Source organism: Hesperophylax consimilis, chromosome 26 (assembly GCF_061612785.1).
Source record: "Hesperophylax consimilis isolate HC1 chromosome 26, BYU_Hcon_1.0, whole genome shotgun sequence".
NCBI lineage: Eukaryota > Metazoa > Arthropoda > Insecta > Trichoptera > Limnephilidae > Hesperophylax > Hesperophylax consimilis.
In genome coordinates, this window is record NC_142861.1 from 23051376 (window position 1) to 23077227 (window position 25852).

General features: G+C 34.4%; 3 protein-coding genes across 3 annotated transcripts in view; 1 reads left to right on the plus strand and 2 right to left on the minus strand.

The window, feature by feature from the left end:
• Positions 1 to 14733, plus strand: part of LOC149411318 (protein Wnt-11b-2-like) — a 61569-nt gene extending 46836 nt beyond the window's left edge. Inside the window, exon 4 of the mRNA XM_089647678.1 lies at positions 14556 to 14733. Within this exon, the coding sequence (XP_089503804.1) occupies positions 14556 to 14733 (178 nt within the window). The remainder of the gene's footprint in view (positions 1 to 14555) is intronic.
• LOC149411319 (decapping and exoribonuclease protein-like) lies at positions 9353 to 12040 on the minus strand. The gene is made up of 4 exons (XM_089647055.1): positions 11947 to 12040; positions 10974 to 11214; positions 9917 to 10064; positions 9353 to 9758 (listed from the first exon to the last, which is right to left on the minus strand). Exons 1-4 carry the CDS (start codon positions 11999 to 12001, stop codon positions 9507 to 9509), a joined length of 696 nt encoding a protein of 231 aa, XP_089503181.1. The 5' UTR covers positions 12002 to 12040; the 3' UTR covers positions 9353 to 9506.
• A 3327-nt stretch (positions 14734 to 18060) lies between the features above and the next one.
• On the minus strand, positions 18061 to 25852 carry LOC149411320 (transmembrane protein 256 homolog). The gene is made up of 3 exons (XM_089647688.1): positions 25639 to 25852; positions 21818 to 22093; positions 18061 to 20028 (listed from the first exon to the last, which is right to left on the minus strand). The coding sequence occupies exons 1-3, from the start codon at positions 25783 to 25785 to the stop codon at positions 19885 to 19887; spliced, it is 567 nt and encodes a 188-aa protein (XP_089503814.1). The 5' UTR covers positions 25786 to 25852; the 3' UTR covers positions 18061 to 19884.

Below are 25852 nucleotides of genomic sequence, written 5' to 3' on the forward strand. Positions count from 1 at the left end.
ACCCACGGCCTTCTGATTACCGGTCGGCAGCTCTACCACTGAACTATGCGTAAAAAAAACTTCCAAGTGTAATCGCAGCCTTACAACAATTATTGCTTATAATAATTTGTAATCCTTTTTGCTATGCATAAACCTTACCTTATAAACATTAAGTTAATTCAAAAGAAAATTAATAACCTCTCTGTTTGCTGTCTTATTTTAATTTTTGTTTGTTGTATTTTTTTATCTAATATAGTTTTATTTTTATTATTACTAACTTTATTTTGTTTTAAAACTTTCTGTGATGTTAATATTGTACTACCTACATGTAAAACCCCTCAGGACGCTTGTACACCCACTTCCAGTTATATTATTTTGTTCTTCTACTTTTTGCGTCTATCAGTACATTTTTTAATTGAATACCACACAAGAGTCTCAATCGCTCCCGTCTGGAGTCAGTGAGACTATGGCCTATCCCCAATCGGGGAATGTTGTGAGACTGAAGGTAGGTGAGGGGAATGAGACGAGGAAGAGGAAGGTGGGGAAGTACCAGGATATTCAGTTCTGGTCACCAAACACAGCTAAAGCCATTCCAAGCTAGCTTAACAGACGCCGAAAAGAAGAAATTATCCGATGTTTTTATATGAATATTATATACCAATCTCTCTGTAAAGGTTCCAACTATACGTACGTAATTATCGAATTGTAATGCAAGTCTTTTTTTAGTATTTATCTTGGAATCTTTTGTGTACATTGATATTTAAACTAACTAACTAACTAACTAACTAACCATCACGCCGTTTCCCCGCAGGGGTAGGCAGAGAGGACGGACCGCCAAACAACTCGGTCTTGGCACACACTCCTTGCCTAATTCACATTCATACATCGTCTCATACATACTCTTCTATTATTCTGACTCTTGACATGGCCCGACTCGAGTATCTGATTCACTTGATCGTGCCATGTCTTTTTCGGGCGTCAAATGACCTATATTATTGAACACCTGACACTTGATAGGTATTGCGTTTGAAGTACAACGAAATAAGTAATTTAGATAACATATTCTGTTATTATAATAGTTCAATTCCTGGAACGAGAGTTTTTATGTCCCTGAAACTCGAAACAAATCTCTCTATCTCGGTTCCGCACCCACTCAACTATGGCGCATCTAACAAAAGCAGGTATAGGCGAACACAGTTAGGCGGACCATAATAAATATTTACATGCCAGTTTTTAAAAAGCAAATTGTCCTACGGTTGTGTTCTGAGGAGATTATTTTAAATTTCATTTTATAAAATAACCAATATTATTAGCATGTTCCGATGGTTTTTTGGGTGGCAATTGCACACGTGGTATTTGAATGGGTAATAATGTGTTACTCTGACAATACTAGTGATGTGGCAATTGTTTTTGTTTTTATAATGATTTGGGCTTGGTGAAAATATAAAAATTTGTAATTTTAAATCAAATAAAACACTTTGTTTATTAACCACGACATATAACAGTTATATTTCACATCCTGATGAAGCTCGACTGTAGCGAAACCGGTACCTAGATGTAATAATAAAAAAGTCGTGGTTAATAAACAAAGTGTTTTATTTGATTTAATATATAATGTCTAACCACAAAGTGATTGCTTCCTACGAAAAAAATTGTAATTTTATAAAATTGAAACCTAGTTTATACTTTAAAAATTGAACCCTAATGACCCAACAATGACTTTGTTTTCGATTTATTAAGTTGCATTAGAAATAATACTTGGTTTTCGGCTAGAAATTTTATAGCTTGGGTATGCTGAGTTAGTATGTAGAAAATTTTATTAAAATATTTCCATTATTTTCGAAGATATAGCGATTTAAAACAAATTAAAGAAACTCGCTCGGGACCTTTATTTTCGCCCATTTTCAGCGGTCTGCCGGCGAAAAAATAACCCGATCAAAGTGTGTTAATAAAACACCAAAACATCATACAAATAAGAATACTGAAGGGGTAAATAAAATCATATAAATAAGTTGCCTTCGTGTGGCGTAACTGAAGTTTTATAAGTACTTGAACCCCGAAACAGCCGTCACAATAATAAATACAAAAATATTTGCAAAACTCAGTTAGGTATCTGTTCTTTCCGGAATGCGACAATTCCTATTCCAAATAGTTTTTGTCATAAGAATTATATTTATTCGTCATTTATTTTTTAAAAGTAGCATAAAAACATATATTATTTCCTCACATGTTCACAAATAATGTCATAGCCTTATATTGTAAAGTACAGTAATATTTTTGGCATGGTATATTTATAAACACGGTGTCTTACAACTATATTATGAAATTCTAAATTAATGTTGCATTGTAAATTACATTTTTAGGACTTGTTTTTAAGTGTTAGGTAAACTACCTACTGAAGCCCTTATCTATTGTCTATCTCAAGTAGGGAAAGCAATAAATCTCCAACATTATATGGCAGCTTAAAATTAGAAGTGTTGAAGTCCCACCCGCTATATCACCGTCCGAACCATAATAAAATTAAATGTGCATCTTCCGAAAAAAATATTTACATTGCTAACGTCATGTTCAATATCTTTTATATTATTATTTCTGTTTTACTCTGTACCCACTTATATTGTATCTACTTTTAATTTTCAACTTATTTTTTTTAAATTTGTTTTTATTTAAATTTATTTAGGAAACTTATAGTCGTACAGTGAAATATAACAATAAACATGAATATGTTATAGACCAATTAAATTCCATGAAATGTTAAAGAAGTACATAATATTAAAAATAGATACAGTTTTCGCATGGTTATAGGTACTAATTGAAAATAATAAAACAAACTACGGAAGTAATAGTATAATTTTCCCAAAAGTAAAAGTGTTTTTAGCTATTAATTATTAATTTAGTGAGTTGCAATTTATTTGATTTTAAGTTGAAAATCTCGTAAGGTATTATAATTTTCACAGATACGTCCTATTATAGAGTTTTGCGCGTATTTGGATTTACAGTGAGGTATTCTAAATAAATCGTTCGATCTGGTGTTTTGTTTGGGGCAACGAAATGCAATCTTTTCTAACATATGATGAATCAACAAGACAGTTCACGATTGTGTAAAAGAATAAAGCATCATAGATTTTTCTGCGTTTATATAAAGCGATAGGGTCAAACCGATGATCACTAAAGCGATACGATAGGTGTTTTATAAATTTGTTTTGCATATTTTCGATTCCAAATGACTGCGGCGAACTCAAGTTGTGACCTTACATATGACATTTATAACACAATTCACTATCCAAACTACTAGAAAAAACTATGAAAAAAAAGATTGCTCGCATACCTTGATAAACACAAACTGATCTCAAACAGCCAATTCGGGTTTCAAGCGAAAATGGGAACAGAAGACGCCTTATCGGAACTAACTACTTACATAGTCAAAAACTTATGATGGCGGGTCAAAGGTGGTAGGGGCTTTCTTAGACCTAGCAAAAGCTTTCGACACCATCTCACATAAATTACTACACCAAAAACTCAAAAATATCGGCATAACCGGTCCACCACTAAAATGGTTCATCAACTACATTGAAAATAGACAACAAATAGTAAAAATCAATAAACACGAAAGTGACAAGGTAGGTAACAGGTATGGAGTACCGCAAAGCAGCGTCTTGGGTCCCATACTTTTTCTCATCTACATAAATAGTCTAACTGAGATAAACCTTGGAAAAATAGAGTACAAAGTAATCAGTTACGCAGATGACACTGTAATTTTATTCAAAGCACAATCATGGGAAAATGTCTACAAAAACACAGAAGCAGGGATGACTGAAATAAATAAATGGCTAATGAATAATCTTCTTACACTCAACATTTCTAAAACAAAATACTTGACTTTTAGTAAAACAAAAGCTGGTCAGCCAGATAGTCGCCCACAATTACATCTTCACCCCTGCACCAATACTTCCACAAATAACACACGCTGTACTTGTGACAAAATAGATTATGCGGATAATATCAAATATCTCAGCTTAACTGTTGACCATAATCTAAAATGGGATCTCCAAATTAACCTAATAACAAAAAAAATCCGGAAACTATCATGCATCTTCAAAACAATACGAAATATTATGTCATTAAATCAGCTAAAAAATATATACTTTGCACTTTGTCAAAGTATTCTAATGTATGGTATTTCAGTATGGGGAGTAGCAGCAGACACTCATCTCAAATCCCTTAAAATTAATCATAAATCAATAATTCGAATTATGTTTAGAAAGCCTTATAAACATCCGACAGAACAGCTAATGATTGAAAATAACTTATTTGGCATAAATAAACTGTTCATAAAGAAGATCATCTACAAAAACTGCATAAAAAAATTACCGAATCATATAACTCACTAGCAAAACACGAGAGCAATTACACACAAACAATTACAAGTACTGTATATCAAATCAAATTTCGCTAAAAAGACACGAATCTTACCTGGCTCCTCACATATTCAACATGTTCCTAACCCAAACTAAAACTTACGTCTTACCAAATAATTTGAATTGGGTGTTCAAAAGATTTGTAAACTGGTTGATGGTAAAACAAAGAACAGATATTAGAAATATTCTAAACATCTAATGCATTTTACAAACCATACTGCACACAAATTCTAACAAAATTACAAAATTTTACAATTAATTATAATTCGAAATACTCATTTCATATTTTTATACATAATTTTTCAACACATATAGTACTACACTTATTTTTCTATTTTTGTATATTACTCATTTTTTTACTCCAATTTTTTCTTATTATTTTTATTTTACTATTTTTTACAAAACATTTGGTTTATATATAAATTGTTAATTACCAGCCTCAGAACAGACTATGTCTAGTGAGGAGGGTAATGAAAAAAAAAACATCTGTACAGAACCAACCTTAAATAAACCCCCCGGTTGCCGGCACTGAAACTGATAATTAGGGTGTGTGCTACGGGGAAAGGCTTATAATAAAGACCATTTCTTTATAAGCTTTTTCTAAAATATTTTCAATATGATCCTTAAATAACTAATTTTAGAATGTAGTATTAATCCAAGAGATCTGATTGTTTCTACCCGTTGTAGGGGTACAAGGTTCAATTTGTAAGTATAATTAATTGGATGTTTTTTACGTGAAAAGGTAATAACATTACATTTGTTTATGTTTAGAAGATAGTTGATTGTTTTCGCAATATTGTTCAATTTTGTTAATGTCTTCTTGTAACTGGTTGCAGTCATCTACGGAGTCAATGCATTTATATAATTTCATGTCATCTACGTAAAATAAGAAACAAGAATGACTAATATTACGTTCCATGTCATTTATACGTAAATTAAACAAGTGTTATGTTCTAAATTATATACACTTAATATTGTGATCCTGAAAAAGTATCCTTGTAAACTTGTATTCATGTAAAAGCCTTCAAGGCGTCAATTAATAAGTAAATAAATAAATATAAAACTATTTTGTAAAGGGTAGTTATTTAAATACAATGGAACCTCTCATAACGAGACTAATTCGTTCCAGAATTTTACTCGTTATGTGAAACACTCGTTGCGAAATAATTTTTCCCATATAAAACAATGTAAAATACAACAATGCGTTCCATGCCGAAAAAATAATCTATTTTTGTATTTTTAACATTTATTCAAATAAAATTACATACTAATAAATTGTTAATGAGGGTAAGCCTTAGGAGTACAACCTGGAATGCGATTTTGATTTACAAAAACAATAAAAAGATTGAAAAAACTAGTTATGACAAATAATTGCAGTACAACCCTAGTATGCTATTTCTATTTATAAATTAATAATAAGAATTTTGTTTTCCGCCGACATGTCAATGTAACGGTTTTGTTTATTTTTGTTTGTATGATCATTGTGTATTTTACTTTAAATCTGAGATACTTGCAAGTATAGCCAGGAGCATTCAGAAAGGTGATTGCATTGTGAAGACAGTTGTTAGGTACAGGCGTACCTATTGTTTAGTATTATTGGAGACGCCATGTGAGACTTTGTAGAGAAATCGAAATTAGATTTTTTTTTAAATTAGATTTTAATAAAATGAATAAAAAAAAGATGATACCATAAAATTGAAATGCTGTAATTTAAGTCAGAATGTCATTACTAATAATAAAATATAAAAATAATGGACTGGAGTTCCTTATGGTTGTTTGTTTAATGTTCACCAATTAATTGTTTTCTTATTTGTATATTTTTCTGCAATGTTATGAAGGGAAAGGAAGGTCTGGGAAGAAAAGGGTATGAGGAGTGTGTAGTAAACTAGGGATCACAGTGGACAGTAGTGATGGATGGTATGAACCCAACCCACCCATTGCGGTGCAAGGCGATGAGCCGGGAGAATCCGGCAGGAGAGGTCACCCCAAATGTCCCCGAACGCTGTTGCTGGGTCCGCTTCGGTCACGAACCGGCACAACAGTTGCCCAACTAGTTGATGGGGCAGGCAGCACACCCTCAGTCGTCAGTCTGAGGGTCAGGCCCCGGCATTACCGAGCGGCCCTGACCGCGGTAACCGGTTGTAAACGGTCATCGCACCCACCACCAAGACCTGGGCAAACATTACCCCATGAAAACGGACACACCTGCTAAGTCACGAAACGTAGCCAACCACTTGGTGTGACCTATGTCAGGGATGTTGGTCATTAAATGGTTTCCAGGGAAGTGCTACCCATACCCACATTCTAAATGTCTATTTGTGCTTTTTAACTTCTATTTAGAACGAGTTGCTTTCATTGTATCGACAGTAATCAATACTGTATGTAGACAAGACACTAAAATGATTGGTCGCCAAATAAACACTAAAACGTACAGACGTCAATACTCGGTATTAAATTGAAAATAGATACATTTGAAATAGTAAGACATTCGAGACCACTGGCAAAACATGTGCTGCAACGTCGCAAATAACCAGCCACCGCGAGTTGAAACGAACCGGCAACATTGTACCCTTCACGGTCACCACTTCAGGCTAAACGTGAAATGCAGAATACGTCGTTTCCGGTCGCCACTAACGGCTAGGAATAAAACGAAGAATACGTCGAACACGGTCGCCATTTTAGTCTAGTTATGAAATGTCGTCACTTCAGGCTAGATATGAAATGCAGAATACGTCGTACCCGGTCGCCACTAAAGGCTTGTTGTGAAATTAATAATTCGTCATACTCAGTCGCCACTAAAGGCCAGGAATGAAATGCGGAATACGTGGCTGTGTATATCACCTAGCGCCAAGCTGCCTCGCGACAGACTCCGGAACTTAAATATTCGAAAACTTGCACTCCCAGCCCAATTTGGCGACCAGGACTAATTTCGCTGAGATGCTTGTAACGACATCTATTATTGAACTGTGTAAAAATTTTGAGAAAACAAAGTGGCGACCGTATATCGGTTGCCAAATGGCGGTGGTCGCCACTTTAAATGCATATTTGCCCATGCTGGTCGCCAAATAGGCGGTGTGATATATATATATATATATGTATGTATATATATATATTTTTTTTTTTGTATATGAATGTATTTATGTATGCATGTATGTATGTCTATGTATGTATGTATATGTATATATATCTGAGCATCTATATATGTGTATGTATGTATGTTTGCATGTATAAAAAACATATATTTTGTTTTATATTTTCCTTAAATATATATATTTTTTTTTCTTCTATATTATGTTTTATTTTTTCTTACTACAACATATGGTTTTATTGTAATTTATAGCATTATGACTACCACAACACGGGCATAAGCCTAGTGTGGGAGTTATTAAGTACACAAAAAATGTAATTCATAAAATTCACTGAATAAATAAAAAAAAATCTTTTTTATTCGGTTACCGAGTGTATGGCATTCCAGTAGTCACATCTTTGCTGGCGATTTTCAAAGTAGTCAGTATCATAAAAATCTCAATATCACAAAAATATTGCAATATCACAAATAATGTCCCAATATCACAAATGTGCTGGAACCATTGACTATGGATGGAACTCGATGGAATAAGCAGGAACTTTTTTTATTATTGTTATCAAGTTTAATTTGTAGAACCATTTTAATTTTATTTTTTTTTATATATTCAATCTGACAGTAAATTGGCATCTCGCATTATAATATCACCATTTACTTCTTAAAAGTAAAATCTGCTTTTGAATGAATAGACATTTTTACATGGGAGCGCAAATTACTCGCCACGTTATGAACAAATTTGCGAAGTCCAAATTCGGCAAAAAAAATCGGTTCTATTTTCAGAGTCGAATATTTCGTTTAAGTATTCAGTTAAGACACTTTTATAAATGTTCATAATTTACTTCCCAGCAACCAACCAGCTTTGTGTTTCGCGTCCAGACGTTTCTCGATGTGATAGTATATGTTTCTAAAACTGATCTATATTATAGGATGTGAATATGCTTAAAATAAAGTAAAATAATGCTTATATATGGAATGTAATACGACAATGGGTTTATTCTCTTCTTCACATTTATTTTTACAAGTTTTCATAGTACAAGTCAACATTTTGCCGTGTTATTTCGTAAAATGAACCGATGATGCCTCGACCATAGTTCGCACAAGAATGATGACGTCACGTTTTCAAATTTCACTTGATGCCATACGCGAGCCCAGCCGGCTCCAATGGAACCGGTATGGGGAGTGGGGATAATACGCTTTTAATCACTTAGGGCAGGTCTACTAATATTCATATGTCTATGGTGTATCGGCACGTATCCGACAAATTTTAACCAGCGATTCCTGAGCATATATGGAGTAAAAAATGTTAAAACCACTTTGCTATTCGGTAACGTTTTTTTTAATAAAAAAATATTAGTCATATTTTCACCACATGTCACCACTGTTTTATCCTTTGTCAAACCCATCTGGCAATATTTTATTCGAATTCCGTTGAATAATGTATGTATGTACCTACATTGCCGCGCTTTTACAATCACAATAAAATGGCACGGCTCATTTTTAACTATTATTATTTAGTGTGTACGAAAGAGCGAAGACGCTTTTCGACATACTTGCTAACAACAGCTGTTGAACACGAAAAGCAATGCCAATGACAGTGATAGAGGGTGGAATTTTTTTTAAATTTTTTTGTTTTTAATAGAAAAAAATGTTACCGGACACCAAAGTGCTAAGAAATAGCTGGTTAAAGTTTTTCGGGTTAGTGCCGATGAACCCTGTATACAATGACATCCAATTTCAGAGAAATACGTATATATACGCGTTTGTATGAATGCAAACAAGTTGGTAGAATGTGTTGTCTTCGACAACGAGTCTGGAATGTGTCGATGTCTGGAAGTGGGTTAATTTTCAATTCTAAGATTCCATTCCTTCATTTATTTATTCATTAATTCAAAAAAACGAAATGTAAATTCAAATAGACGTATTTAATATTTTTTTTAAACATCGATTTTTCATTACACGACAGTAATCTGCGATCATACGACATTTTACTGTTCTCGAGTCTCGTTTTTACCTCCACACCCAATTTAAGACTTATCTGCAAACATATTAATGAACCAGTCGTCGAGGACGGAAATGTCCTCCAATTCCATGGCTTCGGAGATCATGAGGAGATCAGACCCGCCCTTTCTCTCAAAGACCAGCTGCGTCAGAGGCAGTTTCCTAACATCTTCACCTTTGTTTGAAGGCGTCTGGTTCAATTTCCTGGAGAATGCAATCCTTATGAACGTCAACACTTTATCGCAGACGTTCAGGCAAACTTTTGGCTTCCACGAAACCTAGAAAAAATCATTTCAAAAGGACCTTGATAAATCTAGAATTTGTTTAAAATAGATTAAAATCAATATATATTTATGTATAAATCTATTTCCATTGACGAAACGACAACTGAAAAATGGGAATGGAGCAAAAATTGTTGAGAAAGTTTTTTTCTTACATCGGGTAAGTTTGGAAGTTCTTCCACCTGGTATTCCTCTATTTCTCTCACTATCCCCTCCTCATCTCTCACCCCGACGAAGATTGTATTAACTCTTGTTAGGTGAGACTGGACCCACCATTGCAATGACTTGAACTTTCTGCAATAACTAATATATATCCATTAAATTAATTTTATAAAATATTGATTGGCCGCCAACCATGATAGCGTAACGTTTGTGCTTGGCGGCTGATCCACATTTGATCAAACACTGAAAGAGGCCTAGATCAGCTAGTTTTATTACAATCTCGGGTATATGCAAAATCCGGTTAGCAACCGGATAAAAAAGAACGGTTAAAAAAATTCATGGATTAGGTGAGTTATGATAAGGTTAGGTTGGGTTTTTGGTTTGTTTTTTTCTTCACTTTTTCTCAATGTTCTGTTTTGTCAGTGTTCTGTTGTGTCACCGTTCTGTTTCGTCACTACTCTGTTTTGTCACGGTTATTTATGTCACTGTTATTTTTTGTCATTTTTCTGTGTTCTTGTTTTGCTACTGTTCTCCTTTGTCACTGTTTCGTTCTGTTTTGTCCCTGTTCTGTTTTGTCATAGTTATGTTTTGTCACTGTATGTACATATATACGGACTTTATCAAGGCCTTTGACAAAGTATGCCATAAAATTCTCCTGATCAAACTACGTAAGCTCGGTATTGACGGAAAACTTTTAGAATGGTTTGCTAGCTATCTAACTGATAGAGATATTTATAGATATTTTTCTTCACTTTTTCTCAATGATCTGTTTTGTCAGTGTTCTGTTGTGTCACCGTTCTGTTTCGTCACTACTCTGTTTTGTCACGGTTATTTATGTCACTGTTATTTTTTGTCATTTTTCTGTGTTCATGTTTTGCTACTGTTCTCCTTTGTCACTGTTCCGTTCTGTCATATTGTTCTGTTTTGTCATTGTTATGTTTTGTCACTGTTCTGTTTTATTGCTGTACTCTTTTATAATTGTTCCGTTTTTATACTGTTCTGTTTGTTATGGAACCAAATAAGTAACCGATACATATTATATATATATACCTAAACCCGTTGATCGACTTGATTTCCACGAACTCGCAATCTTGGAGTTGCTCCAAGACCCTGGCCGAGGACTTGGTGTCAGGTCTGATGCCCTGCTGCAGCGAGGAGCACTCCACGAGGATGCCATCCATCTCTGCGGAGAACACCAGCCGGTGCTTATCCAGGCGTCTCTCAAACACGCAATAGAAATGCGCGTTCCCCTCCGTCGGCGACTCGGGGTCCGGTTCTTTGGTTGGATCAGCTGCAATTGTCAGTTATTATGAATTTATTGGGGTTACAGTACCTATTTAATTGATACAGTGAAAAATATACTTGCATCGGAATATCGTTATATCACAAAAATGTCGCAAAATCGCAAAATGGATTGCGGTGGAATGTAGCGTAATGTAACGTAATGTGATGGAATAATATGTAATGTGATAGAATAACATGCAATGTGATGGAATGTGATGCTATGTGCTAAAATGTGATGGAATATGCTGGAATGTGAAAAATGTGCGCGAATGTGATGGAATGTGATGCAATTTGATGGACTGTGATGGAATGTGATGCAATGTAATGGAATGTGATGAAATATACTAGAATGTGATGGAATGTAAAAAAATGTGATGTAATGTGTTAGAATGTGACGGCATGTAATAGAATGTTATGTAATGTGATGGAATGTGATGCTATGTGATGGAATAATAATATGCTGAAATGTGAAGCAATGTGATGAAATGTGCTGTGTGATGGAATGTGAAAGAATGTGATTTAATGTGTTGGAATGGGATGGGTATAATGGAATGTGATGGGATGTGATGGAATATGAGATGAATTTTTGATAAAACGCTATAGAACGTGATATAACGTTACGGAATGCGACGGTACATGGTGGAACTTGATCTAACATAATGGGAATGCGATAAACCGGAACGGAACGTAATCTTTAATGAATTAAAAGATAACCTGATAAAATTAGTTGATCACTCACTTGACAGCAAATAATGCTCGAAGTTGACTCCGAATCTGATCTTTATATTTTTCATTTCCGTTGCATTGCGCTCCCTGTCCAGATATTGCTCTGGATTAAGATAATGCAAGAATATAACACCACGAAACAGGCAGGCCGAGAACCTCAGTGGGTATTTTTTGTAGTAGGGCATGGAACAAAAATCACAGCAGGGATCTGCAGCACACAAAGGGCACATCTTTCAGGGCTATAGGACTATCATCAAAAACATCAAATTCTTCCCTGTGATCTTTGAAAAAAGACAGAATAAACTTCAGTTTTTCATCAGAAATGATTTTTATCCACGAGTTTATATTGTGGTTTAAATCAAAATGTACGCGATTTGATGGAATCTTATTTAGGTACTTCATTTGAGAACAATTGTCCAAGTAATTCTTCTCAGGTCCGACACTATAGAAGCCAATGATTCTCCGAGATGAAAACGAAACACTGCCTCTTAAATTTGAGCGTTGATCGCATCGGATCTGCATTTTGATAACCGCACTACTTCACTATAATCTTTTTTGTAAACAAAAAAAAATAATATTAAAAATTTAATAATAATATTGTGATAAACTTTATTTTTACAACTGTCACTTCTCTACAACGTTATAACTAATTAGTTTGCGTTCAAAACGTATAATTTGGAAGCAGAACGAAAACAAACTTAGAAATTACAACGCTTTTTGATAGTATTGTGGAATCTTCTTTAAAAAAATAAGCTATGCAATTAAACGAAAACGTAACCAAATTTTGCTAATATAATTGAACTTCTAAATTGCAACAATTAACATATATTAATATTAACTCTAATACATTGATAATTTTGACAGTAGGGTGGCCAGAAGTCAACACAATATCCTTGGGATCCGGTTTTATCATTGATGTATTTAGTCTATGGGTTTTATATTACCTAATGTCTAAAATTAACATCGGAAAAAAAATAAACACCAACTATAAATATTTACATAAACTTAACATTTAGGTATCATTAAACCAATTATCAATATAAAAAATCACATGTCACTGTTCGCACACGCTAATCTCCGAAACCGCACAACCGATTGCAATTAAATTTTGTGAATGTGTATAGTTGGTTCCAGCTTGAAATAAAGGATATTTTAGGACCCAATAGCCGGCGCTGTTGTCAAGATCTAATTTTTTTATTAAACATTTCAACGATATTTTTTTTCAGATTTCTCACCTAAAAATATTCACAGCCACAAATTTTAACTTCCCTAAATCCCCACCGTCGCATTTTTTCTTATTTTATAACAATATTCACAAACTGCTAAAATGAACGTCAAAACAATATCAACGATTTTTAATAAAAGTCTTCTTAAAATACTTATTACGTTACCTTTTCAATATATTTTTATAGGTGACTGGATAAATCATCGAAATGATAATTCATCATATCTTTAAAAAATTATATAAAGTCATGGAAAGTTATGAAACAAAAACTTTATTAACTGGGTTTAGTAGGTTAGGTTAAAATTTAATTTTTTTCATCGTTTTTAATGACTTTATATCACTTTTTAAATGTGTGTTGAATAGTCAGTGTGTTGAGTTAGCATGGAATTTTTATAATATTACTAGAACCAAAGATGATTCCTGCGAAAACTTACTATTTTCACTTCTCAAAGTCTTTTTTATAATATGTACCAAATATAATTGATACCAAACGACAAAAAAATGTTTAAGATTTGTTGGCATGATTTCAATTTAATACTCTTTGAATATATACAAGTGAAAAATGTTTATATTCTCTGTGTGCCATATATTACAACGAATATGGGTTATGTTATGCATCAATGGGTAATAGGCATAAAAATCGCTTGGCAAACGGAGTCTAGATAATCTCGGTTTTAGGGGAGAAACGGTTTTGATTTATTTTAAGAATAATTTTGTAAGAAAGAAAAAGTTAATTAACGGAAACTGTCACAGATTAACTTGCTTCTTGTTAATGCGTTCATGCATTTATAACTGAATTTTAATTTTTTTATTTTATTTACACTTATTTTTTTTGTATTATTATTATTATATAATTATTTTATTTGAATTCTAATGGAGCGAAACGATAGAAAAAACTTGAATTTATTTAAAGCATATATTTGGTATTCATAATGTACCTAAACCATAATAAACTCCTGGATGACCCAATGCTCCAAAATCCTACAAAGAAACGGCCTAGATGAAAGCGACACTCAGAACCGAAGAAGCTATAACCTGAGAACGAGAAGAGCCGACCCCAACAGCCTACCTAGGCAATGAGTTGGGATAGTGCTAGGAAGAAGAAGAAGAAGATAATATACCTAAACCGATTCGCAGTAAATAAAAATAGTGATTTCACAAAGCTTCGCTTAACCGCGGGATTATTAAATTCTATCCCGCAGTCCCGACAATTTTTAAAGAGATGTGGGATTTGCAAAACCCAGTCGTACCGTACGAGCTTATTTATTGTCTATTTACTTTCACTTATTAATTATACGGGAAAATCAAAATAACAGCATAATCGGGGAAACCTCATCAATTCCCCTGGAAAGAGTTTTCATGTTTTTGTTTTGAAATAATATTGTAATTATTTGTAGGTGGTGCAATGGCAGCTTGACTCACGGTGAATCCAGCTGCAGAGCCCTCTGCTGTGGTAGGGGCCACCGCACTCTGGAGGTGTCCCGCCTGGAGCGCTGCCACTGCCGCTACATCTGGTGCTGTCGGGTGGAGTGCCAGCTCTGCAAGATATCCTCGCAGAACCACTACTGTAACTAGGCCACCTTGAGGCACAATACACGGTAGAGGACATCGCACTCTGGAGGTGTCCCGCCTGGAGCGCTGCCACTGCCGCTACATCTGGTGCTGTCGGGTGGAGTGCCAGCTCTGCAAGATATCCTCGCAGAACCACTACTGTAACTAGGCCACCTTGAGGCACAATACACGGTAGAGGACATCGCACTCTGGAGGTGTCCCGCCTGGAGCGCTGCCACTGCTGCTACATCTGGTGCTGTCGGGTGGAGTGCCAGCTCTGCAAGATATCCTCGCAGAACCACTTCTGTAACTAGGCCACCTTGAGGCACAATACGCGGTAGAGGACATCGCACTCTGGAGGTGTCCCGCCAGATTGAATGTAATTAATTGATGTGGTCACCCTATTAAAATATTCATTCTATGTGCTGGCGCTGAATTGTACGATAGTGCTGCCGTCTTTTCTGAAATGATCTCCTTAGCTTAGTGGTATATAAATATGGCCATTGGACGTGTCAAGGTAATCACTAATCACTGTAATTAGTGGGTGAACCACTTATTGAAAAACGGCGCCTTAGCAACACGCCATCTGAACTGGCTGCAAGGGTGGGAATCTTCGCACACATATATATTCTTTTTACATTAGCTCCACATATATCATCTTTGAGGATGCTGGGTGGAGAGTCTTTTTAAGGAAAGGAAGGAGAGAAAGTTCTGGGAAGGAAAAAGGTATGAGGGGAGGATAGGAATCTGGGGTGGGTGTGTCCACGAGTGACGGATGTAAGAATCCATCTCTCCCACTGTGATGCAAGACAATGGGTCGAGAAAGTATAGCTGGAGAGGTCAAAAAGTCTCCATCAATAAGTTTCTCCCGATCCGGCCCACCATGCTCAAACATGCGACATCTGCTGCCAAAACCTTGACAGACCTCACCCCATAAAACCAAGCACCCCTGTTAAGTCAAACCACTAAGGCTAACAAGCAGAGGTGTTGGTTATCCGATGAATAGTTCCCAAGGTATATATTATTAGGGTTACCGTTGGAATCGTTAAAAGTGTGGAAAATTTCAAGTTTATTGGTCAGATTGTGATCAACATAATTGCAACAGGTTTGTATCAATTTGTCTAACAATATGATATGACGTAGGTTCCACCTGGCCACTAACAACCCTTGCAATAACAAGGACATAATAAATTTTGAACACATTCTCGCAAAACATTGCTATGTCAGATGGAACCTTGTTTTTCTCGTTTCTTCAAACTGTCCCTGACTAGAATCGTTTAGAAAGGCTGGCGGGCGTGTCGTCACAACCGTCTTCCGCGCCAAAGTAGTTGTCTTTAAAATAAGAACATTTGAAAACGTTCCAGAAGGATGCAAACAAATAAAAAAATAATTCAGTTTAGTATGAAAAAGGCCACGTTCACAAGCAGCCGTTCCTTTTAACCCCGCGGGTCTAGATAGAGAAAGATTGTGTCACCAAATATTTCCGCTTGACATTCAATTTCAAATAGATTAAAGTATTTTAAATCGCTTACCGATGGTTTTTTCCTTGTAAACTTTATTTACCACTATATATATAACTAAAATCACAGTACAGTGGTACCTCGACATATGAGTTTAATTCGTTCCGCAACCTTGCTCGTATCTTGAATTACTCGAATATCGATGCAGATTTCCCCATACAAAACAATTAGACTACCATTAATCCGTTCCAACCCCCAAAATGTCACCCCAGTTATTTTTGTTACGTGGTTTTGAATAATAAAAACGTATTTATAAATGACAAAAACAAAAAAGAGAATGTAAATAAATAAATTAGATATCCTTACTGGTCTTTGCCTTTTTCGCTACATTTTTCTCGCTTTCACCTGTAGGCCGTTTAGAAAAAAACATGTCCAAGGAGGTTTGTTTCTTCCTCCCTCTCAGAATGTTCCGGAAATGAGTTAGGCAAGTGTAATTAAAAAGATCAGATGCACGACCTGTTGCAACTTTTTCTGGGTGTTTCTTTTCCACGAACTGTGAAACTCTCTCCCACATTCCTAAGATCTCCTTTATCTCACTTGTAGAAATAACCTCCTCCTCCTCTGACTAATCGAAACCAATTTCTTGCATAACATCCGTATGCTGCTGTGACTGTAACTCTTGTATCTCCTCAGTCGTCAGTTCCTAGGTGTGCTCCTCGACGAGTTCATTAGCTGCTAAACTAAACTCGTATCTCGAATTTCGCTCGTAACTCAAAGCAAAAAATCACTCGCTCGCCGGTTCGTATCTCGAAAAACTCGTATGTTGGGGCACTCGTATGTCGAGGTACCACTGTATTATAAAGGTTAATGTCACTTTTTTCGTTTTATATAAATGAAATAATATGAATATGTATTGTCATTTTTATACTATATATGTAATAAAAATAAAACATTAAATTTAAAAGTACCTACTAGAAATATTCTACAATATTTTAGCCCTAAACTTTAGTGACTTAACGACCATAAAATTTAATAAAACTGTCATAAAATAATGTTACATAAAAGATAATTTATGCTTAATATTTAGATGTTAATTTTTGTATCTGTTGTGATTTTTTCATGTAATTCTTAACCGGACCTCTGTCATACTCAGGGATGCTGTTCCCTCAGGGTCTTTTCAAGGAAAAACCTGAGTTTTAAAGACATCCATATTGTAGGAGGGAAGAAACAGAAAAGTTGTCATATCATCCCACAGCAGAGTTAACAAGCACACAAATAAGTTGTATAAATGACCCGTTTTTACACATCACACACAAAATGTCAACCATGTGCAAATGTTCAGTATGCATTTTGCATGTTTGGCAGTTGTGTACTAGTTCCAAGTAGGTCAGTGACACTAATTCTTCAGAGTACACTCTATTGAAATAACAATAGAACGAACACAGCATTCATAACCAAAGTCTCGTCTCCCTGCTAGGTCCCAACCAATTTTATTTTCTAAATGTAAGGCTGTTGTTTTAATGGGAGTACATAAATAAACATTCACAAAGAAAATGTTTCAAAAACAATCAGCGGCCATCTTGTGGGCTTTTATAATAGCATCATTAGTTAAGCTGCTAAATATATTTTTTTAAATTATCTGTTTATTTTTATTTTTTGTTTACATAATATTAATTAGTTTTACTTAGGAGTTCCAAAAATAATAACTCATTTATCAACAGGAGTATGGTATTATTAAAAATAAGCTTTGAATAATTAATTATTAGTTAGGTTAGGTTAAGTTCTGCGCAGGCCACGCAGCTATTCCTCGAGGTGTAGATATAATATATTTATTATGTATTGTGAAAATAGATTTGTGTCAAAAAATGCTTAAGTGTTATTTACCAAATTAATGCAATAAAATTCAAAACTGGTATGTAAATTAATATTTTTTATTTAACATACATAAGTTTTAAATACATTTGATATATTATTAGAGAGAATAATATATAGTAAAATGCCATCTTACAAATAATATGCATCAAGAACTGAACAAACAATCCCTAGAAGTTGATCTGTAACGATTAAAAAGAAAACTGATGTCACCAAATTAAGACCTCCTGATGCTTCAGACAGGCCACAATGCTCTAGAAAGAATTTTGACATTATTGACTTTAACTTCAGGCAAAATAGCACGCCCAAAACACACTTCTATCGGGTTATTTCTTCAGTGGTGGAAAGGGTGTAGAGTTAACGTATTGATACCAATGTTTTTTTTACTATAAAAATACATTAATTTCACATGTATGTAATAAGATTTTTGGCATTTGATTGTTGTGATGTTTTGTTATGAATATAAAAAAAGTTGGTTAATTTCTCCCTAACCGCCGCACTTTTGGGCACAGATTATGGAAATTACACTTTGTTTCAACAATTACTACAAGGAATATCTATTTACACGCACAAAATAGTTTATTAGGTTCTTAGTTTGGGATAATTAAATAATTATGTGTATATAGATTGAAACAAAACTCAAGCAAGTGTCACTTCATAAAAAAAAAGGTCCAAAATGGCAGCAAAGGGATCGTATTATAAGGTATCTTTGAAAAGCACTTAAAATGACACTAAACTGCGCTATATAAATGCCATGTTATTATTATTATAATAGAAATGGAATTATAGTGCATCTTTTACCATCTATACCGACGTAAATAGTATTTCTTGTAGTAATTAAGTTGAAGCGAAGTGTAATTTCCAAAATCTGTGCCTATTAAAAATGCAGGGGTTAGGGAAATATTTACCAAAAAGTTTGTAGAAAATAAACTTGTTTTTATGAGATAATGTTTGCAACACTTCGATTAAAATGCATTTTAAACTATTTATTGCACAAAAAAAAGTTCACAAATCAGTGGAAATTGAACACCTATCGTAATCTTTGACAGACCGTAATTTTAGACATCTTTGCACTACAAAATGGAGTGGAAATAAAAAAAAAACAAAAAGCAAATATTTCTACAGCTATCCATCAAAAACAACCAAGGTAACTATGAATGTAAATATTCCTAAAGAATATGTCACTATTCGTATATGTTCTTACAGTAGTTTTGGGCTTCAAAACTAATATATTTTTCCTCCTACACAATATTATCTACAATATTTAATGGAATTCTAACACCTATTAATTCAACATTATTAACTAACCAACATTTAAACTCAATTCATTCAATCACAGAACTTATAGGTAAGCATTTTTAATGATCATTAGGTTCTAGCAAAACAATAACTCATTGTTTATGCATCTTTAAAAAAAATTCTCTATGGAGATTTTTAAGCAGCTTACTGCAAATTCCGTAAGATGGCAGTGCAGAACAAAAAAAAAATGTTAATAATTTCGCCATAAACTTTTGGTTCTAAATAGCTTAATTTCATACAAAACAGCTGCCGATAATACGCATTTTTTCAGCTACGGCTATTGATAATTCTTATTGATTTGCTAACTGTGATCATCTGTCGAACAATGATGTATGTATAATGCTTCATATTAAATTGGGCTATATCATTTTTTCGTCATCATTTGTTGAAAAAAATTCAAAGTAAAACTAATCATTCCAAAATGCTAGTTTCTACAATCTCAGTCAAAGAAATACAAAAAGAATATTTAATTAAAATCAAAACATATGACAGGTTATGGACTACAATGGTAGATGAATTCCATAAAGTTGTTAGGTTTTAAAATCTACAGGACAATTGCGAGCCATCCCAGGATGAGGCATGTCCCTCCTATGGGTGCCAATTTCTGTGGAGTCCTGTCACCAGTGAAGGCGTGATAGTAGCATGCGCCACAGAACAGCACTGTGCCTAGAGTCAAGAGTGAGCCACTCTGAAATAGAAAATAACACCGATTTAACATATTATAAGCAGGAATAATCAGAAATAATTTCACATCCACATAACTTGGGAGCACAGCATCCCAGAAGACGACATAGGCCTGAGGGAAATTATTTTCCTCATGGCCTCCTGTGTTTTTACATTATCTCCACACCGTGTGGAGGGTCTTCTTGCGAGAGCAAGAGTTTCTTGAAGAGACCCGTGTTGTAGGAGATAGGAAACACAGAGGCCAGCAAATTGTTCCACAGCCGAGCTGTTGAACTCAAGAACGAATCATAGAATAGAAACAAAGAAAGAAATGACATGGAAGCGTGCCAGCTGTCACCGAGCTACGACCAAATGTGCCAAATGTTATGCATTTGGTTTTTAAGGTGATGCCATACGTAGTAATGCAAAATCATGTGTTTTTGGTTTGAAAATTTGGTCGCCTAGAAATGTTTCAGATGCTTTAATTAAATACTGCGAGTAGAATACATCTTGACCTTTGAAATAATCGAGTATTTTTTAGATAAGTCTTTTTATAAGCTCAGAAAAAAATAATGTATAAGGCCTGTGAAAACTGCTTTAAAGTTCAAAATCTCCTACTTACGAACCCATTTTCGGTTATGATTTTATTGTATAATGTGGCAAATTATGTTTTTTATAAAATGATCGAAAAAAAATTAAATATTTATGCCTGAACATCCACAAAATAAAATAAAAGGCACTTTTTGGCCATGTTTTTTTCTTGCATAAATCAAAACAGGCGCATGGTGTTAAGCGGGAATTTAAACCTTATCGCCATCTACGTAAGGGTTATTATTGATAGCGGCTCAATTTAAAATATTACACGACGTAGTGCATCACCTTAAGTAGAAAAAAAAGTTTGGCGCCAATGTGCATAAATGCGATTTGTAGTGATATGTGTGAATACTAATTTGGGCACGTGGTTTCATACTAATAATGACTCTTGGCCCATCTGCCTTGTTTTTATTATCAATGGTTACCTCCTACACTCTATTGTATGGACTTTCTCCCAGATATACGTTTGAACTAATTGATATTTTAGCTGCTTTTTTAATGTGAGCAAAAATTTGTGATTTTAATACAAAGTGTGGCGGCTAATGCTCGTAATCGAACTTTGACCTGTGACGTCCGTGACCTGGAGAAAAAATTACACGCCGAAAAGTCTTAGATTATTCCAAAGCAGTCAGAGAAACTACATACATCAAATAAAAAGTATTTTGTAACCAATATTTAGAGCAAGTGATTCTGAACAATATTAGGTTAGGTAAGTTAAGGTTTTAGGTTATATGCGTGATTATTTTGCTTAAATATTCATCAATTTATTTCAACGTTCTAAAGTTGTCAAATTGCCTTTTGACACGGAACCAGTTATTTGTTACCTGGGAAAGTTTGTCTTTCTTTAAATAAATAGGTATGCACGGTGTCTGGAAACTAGTGGTACAAGCGGGAGACTGGTGAATCTATGTTACGTTTGGAATCGATTTTGTAATATGTATAACTTTTTTAGCTTTAAGCTTTCGTTTTCGAGTAAATTGAATTTGGAATTTGGTCGTTACGGGGTTATTATCAGCTATATATTGTTTTTTAAAATGTGTTGAAGCATAGACTTGGCTCCAAAAGTTTTTTTAAGCCTTTAGTTGTTAAAAAAGTGTGAAAAATTAAAAAATCAAAATGCTTCGATCGAAAAAAATCAGTGCTTTGGGTTTTCCGTGTGATACAGATTCATCAGTTTCCCGCTTGTACTGTTAGTTTCCGGACACTGTGTATATACTAACCAGCATGGGTTTTCTGGACATTGGCACAGCCAACAGAGCCAAGCTGTGTATGAAATGAAATCTGTTAGCGGTCTCGTAGATTCTGCGCAGGTCCGCCTTCTGATCCTCGGGGTAGGTGCGGTGGGCCCCGTAGGCCCCCAGCACTACGGCCGAGGCACCCAGCAGACCCCCCAGTCGCACCCAGGGGCCCCCGTCCTGGGCCAGCTGCCAAAGCTGACGCTGCATCACAACAACTGTCTGGGAGGATGTTCCGTTGGTTTTGGGTTTCAAAATGCCCTGGAATTATGGTATAAAGATAAAGCACAAATCGGCACATATATTTTTTTGGCGTTTTATCTATAGTTCCGTCATATTGCCATAAAACGGGCAATGTGGCGGGTGAAAACCAACAAGTACCATTTTTTGTACATATATACCTTCCTTGTTTGTGAAATATTGTGAGCAGTGGCGATTCTTCCCTTAGGTCAATTGGTGTTTGACCCCTCAAAATTATAAGACAACAATAAAAATAATTATGTGCATTAAAACAATTGGTCTTATTCTTAATTTTTTCGTAATGTACCGCGAAATAACAGGGCTGCGAGAAGCGGCGGCGAGTGACGAGCAGTGACATCTATTGTCTCTAATAGAAGCTTTTATTCACAAGTTGCTGGGTCAATTTAGAGAATGTCCCCGGCTTTGGCATCTTCTGTCCCTATGTGCGCCATAGAATGAACGAGATGGCACTATGTCTTTCGTCTAAGTAAAAATTAGGTACAGAAGAAAGCTTAGGGACACTTAGGTAATGGCCATGAGGGAGACAGCACAATGAATATCATATATTTTAAAGAGATGGTGACATAAACGTACGTTGGTTTTTCTTTTTACATGCTTGTTGTGTGTGGAACGATGGTTGTTTTTCAATATAAATTGGATTCTTGAAGAATGAAGCTGTAGAATGAAACAAAACAAAAAAAAACGTAATGACCATTTTCAAATAGATTCGCAAGTCTAAATTTAAATGGAATTGATAAACGTCGCATCGCTTCGCACCAAGAAACCACCATACTCTTAGCTTCGCACCCAGTATCTTTGAATACTGCGGACGGGCGTTACAAACTTTAATGTTGCGCACAACTACATTAAAACGTAATCTCTTTAAAATAATTTGCAGTTTTGGATTGTTATTTCCAATTTATTATTTTATTACTACAACATTTTGGCAATAAATTTGGGAATATTGTAGACATGCTTAAAGATTCCGTATTAGTTATAAAACGAAATCTTTTTAATCATTTTACTGAGATGTATGAATTCACAACTCCATAGTGAATACACTTTTGTTTTTATATGTATATGTTCCTTAATACATATTTAGCTTTCCGTAATCCACACTATTCATTTGAATTTACCTTAATTTAATCAAAAATCATAATTTATTGTAAACTATGTAACACAACTGTATTACTTGTTAACTACTTTTGTAAAAGCCCATTAGGGCGTAAATAAATAAATAAATAAATTTACTATATTAACATAATATGTATTTAGAGTTGTGGACTTATGACTTACCTACCTACAAATTGATATGGATTTTTTTTTTTTTTTTTAAAAGAAAGACAAACATTCCCAGGTTACTAATAACCCAACAATGTTTGAAAATCTCCTACTACCACCACAGAAAGCCGAAAATGTTGCTTGTGTTGTGATGGAGGACTTAGCCAGCCGAGGAATCGAACACGCGACGCTCGGGTGAGACCCAAGCGCTATGCCCACTCAACCACTGACCGGTCATAATAATATATGGGCATTTTTCAAAGATTAGTCACACATTTTTTTCAAATGACCTATATCGCCTGGATCCCTAGAGCTGCCTCTGGTTGTGAGGCCAAAGAAAGTGTGAGGAGAGAGGAGAAGATGAAGGTTGGGTAAGTACCTGGCTATTCAGATGTGGGTCTCAAATGAGAGAAAGGTAATCAAGGTAAAAATTTCATAATTTCGCCTTATCACATATTATGATTGGGTAGTGATAAATAATAATTAAAAGCAATATTAATTAATAGCTACTTATCAGATATTTTAACCTTATCAGATCTCAACTGAACTCATCTCACTGCTATGAAGCAACTATTCGCTATTACGCGTCAGATATTAAACCTTTTCAAACATTTTTAGTGACTTATGAATCAATTTTTGAAAATTGAATTAAAAAATTGTCAAAATGGATATGGCAAAACATACAAGAACTTGAACTCACTCACGATAAGCAAGTAAAAATACACCCGTAAAAAATATTTTTTCTTTTACTATAATATATCTATTCTTATTATTACACATATTTAAAATAATTATTGTTTTTGGTTAGACTCAGGATTGAACCTTCCCTCGAGGGACTACGGTCAACTGCGCTAACAACTGAATCAAATACCAATTGGGTAGGAACGACATTTATTTTGTGTATTAACTGCTGTAATGTCATCCAATTACAGAGAAATGCGATTATGTCCGTGTGTGTATGCGTGATTGCCACAAAAATAAATATATTTTTGTTTTACTGAGGATTAAAACTTCTTCCCCAGGGACGGGAATCAACTGTGCTGACAACTGACAACCGTCCCAATCCCAATTTGGTAGGACAGACATTTATTGCGTATATGTCCACGTGTGTGCATTGCCACCAAAATGCATTATCATTGACAACAAGTATATCTGCCGAGTTTCAGCTCGATCGGATGACGGGAAGAGGGTTAATTTCCACATCCAAGATTTGCATTCATTCATTTACGAAAACAAAAGTGAAATTCAATCTTTTACCGAAAAATATTCAAGTGATTACTAAACTTCCTCAATATTTAAAAGATTTAAAATTATGGCTTTTCGATACAGCAGTTGAAACTTTTTTTATTTAATTTGTGTCAATTTATGTTTCTCATAAAATATTCACCATATATTGTCCACTAAACGCTTATAACTTCACTATACACTATTGTAAACACTTTTTATACAAACTGCTTAGACAAAATGTAATCTTCTTTTTGTTTTATATGTCCACAGTTTGTTTATTTCTAGGTACAATAATATAATAACTTAAATATATTACCCACGCACAGGCTGCGCCTTAGTGGGTTCCCATTATTCATATTGATTTATATAATATTTTATGTAATTTGTAAAAATTGTGAAATATAGATGTATTGAATAAAAATAAACATGTAGTGTCACCGCTGTGATTATGTTATTTAAACAATAATTAATTAATTAAATTTTACCATGAGAATATAATAATATAGAGTAAATTTAACCACTAATCTGATAACGTTTTATTTTTATAGAACACGAATTTATTCAATGAAGATTTATTGTAATAAAGGGGTACTGACTTACATACATTTTTTTAAACTTGTTCTGATATTTTTTTAATTTATTCCTACATTTTGTGAACTTATTCTTACAAAATTGAAAATAAGGCAATCAATCGAAATGAAAATGTTGTCACTTATCAGACTAGGTAGTAACCGCTCAAACCTTTTTTTAAACTTGCCGGACATTTTTACACATAATTCATAAGAAAATGTCAATCACGAATGAATAAAAAGTAATCCGTATGAAATTCAGTAAATTTAAGCATGATTTGAGCCGGAAAAAAAATAAATTACAAAAATATCACGGCTTGACAGATGATAATATGAAAGATATAGGTTATGAAATACGCAAAATGTTCATAAATAACTGATTCTACGTATCAAAATACTGTAAAAATAATACGTAGTGATTCAGTAATGCTTAACGAGCATTCTTTTATAAGATAATGATGATATTTCATAATATTTCGCTGTACTTACGGTATTTTTCAGTAGCTTTCCAACCTCTGTAGAGATGGGATTGTAAAACAGAATGTAATTGACGGTATCTCCGAGGTTGCCCATGTTTATTACGTAATTTATTATCGAGGAGGATTGCAAGTTCGAGCAGAAATCGCCGACTAACATTCGTCAGAATGGGAACAAAATACTCGGCTGACTTTGATTGTCAGCTGTCAGAAAATCGACAATGTAA

Coding starts and splice junctions, on each gene's coding strand:
- LOC149411319 (XM_089647055.1), bottom strand. CDS start 12,001: ATGAAAAATATAAAGATCAGATTCGGAGTCAACTTCGAGCATTATTTG. Junction 10,065..10,973: donor AAGTCGATCAACGGGTTTAG/GTATATATATAT, acceptor GATATATATTAG/TTATTGCAGAAAGTTCAAGT. Junction 9,759..9,916: donor AACTTCCAAACTTACCCGAT/GTAAGAAAAAAA, acceptor GATTTTTTCTAG/GTTTCGTGGAAGCCAAAAGT.
- LOC149411320 (XM_089647688.1), bottom strand. CDS start 25,785: ATGTTAGTCGGCGATTTCTGCTCGAACTTGCAATCCTCCTCGATAATA. Junction 22,094..25,638: donor GAAAGCTACTGAAAAATACC/GTAAGTACAGCG, acceptor CCATAATTCCAG/GGCATTTTGAAACCCAAAAC. Junction 20,029..21,817: donor TGTCCAGAAAACCCATGCTG/GTTAGTATATAC, acceptor TTTCTATTTCAG/AGTGGCTCACTCTTGACTCT.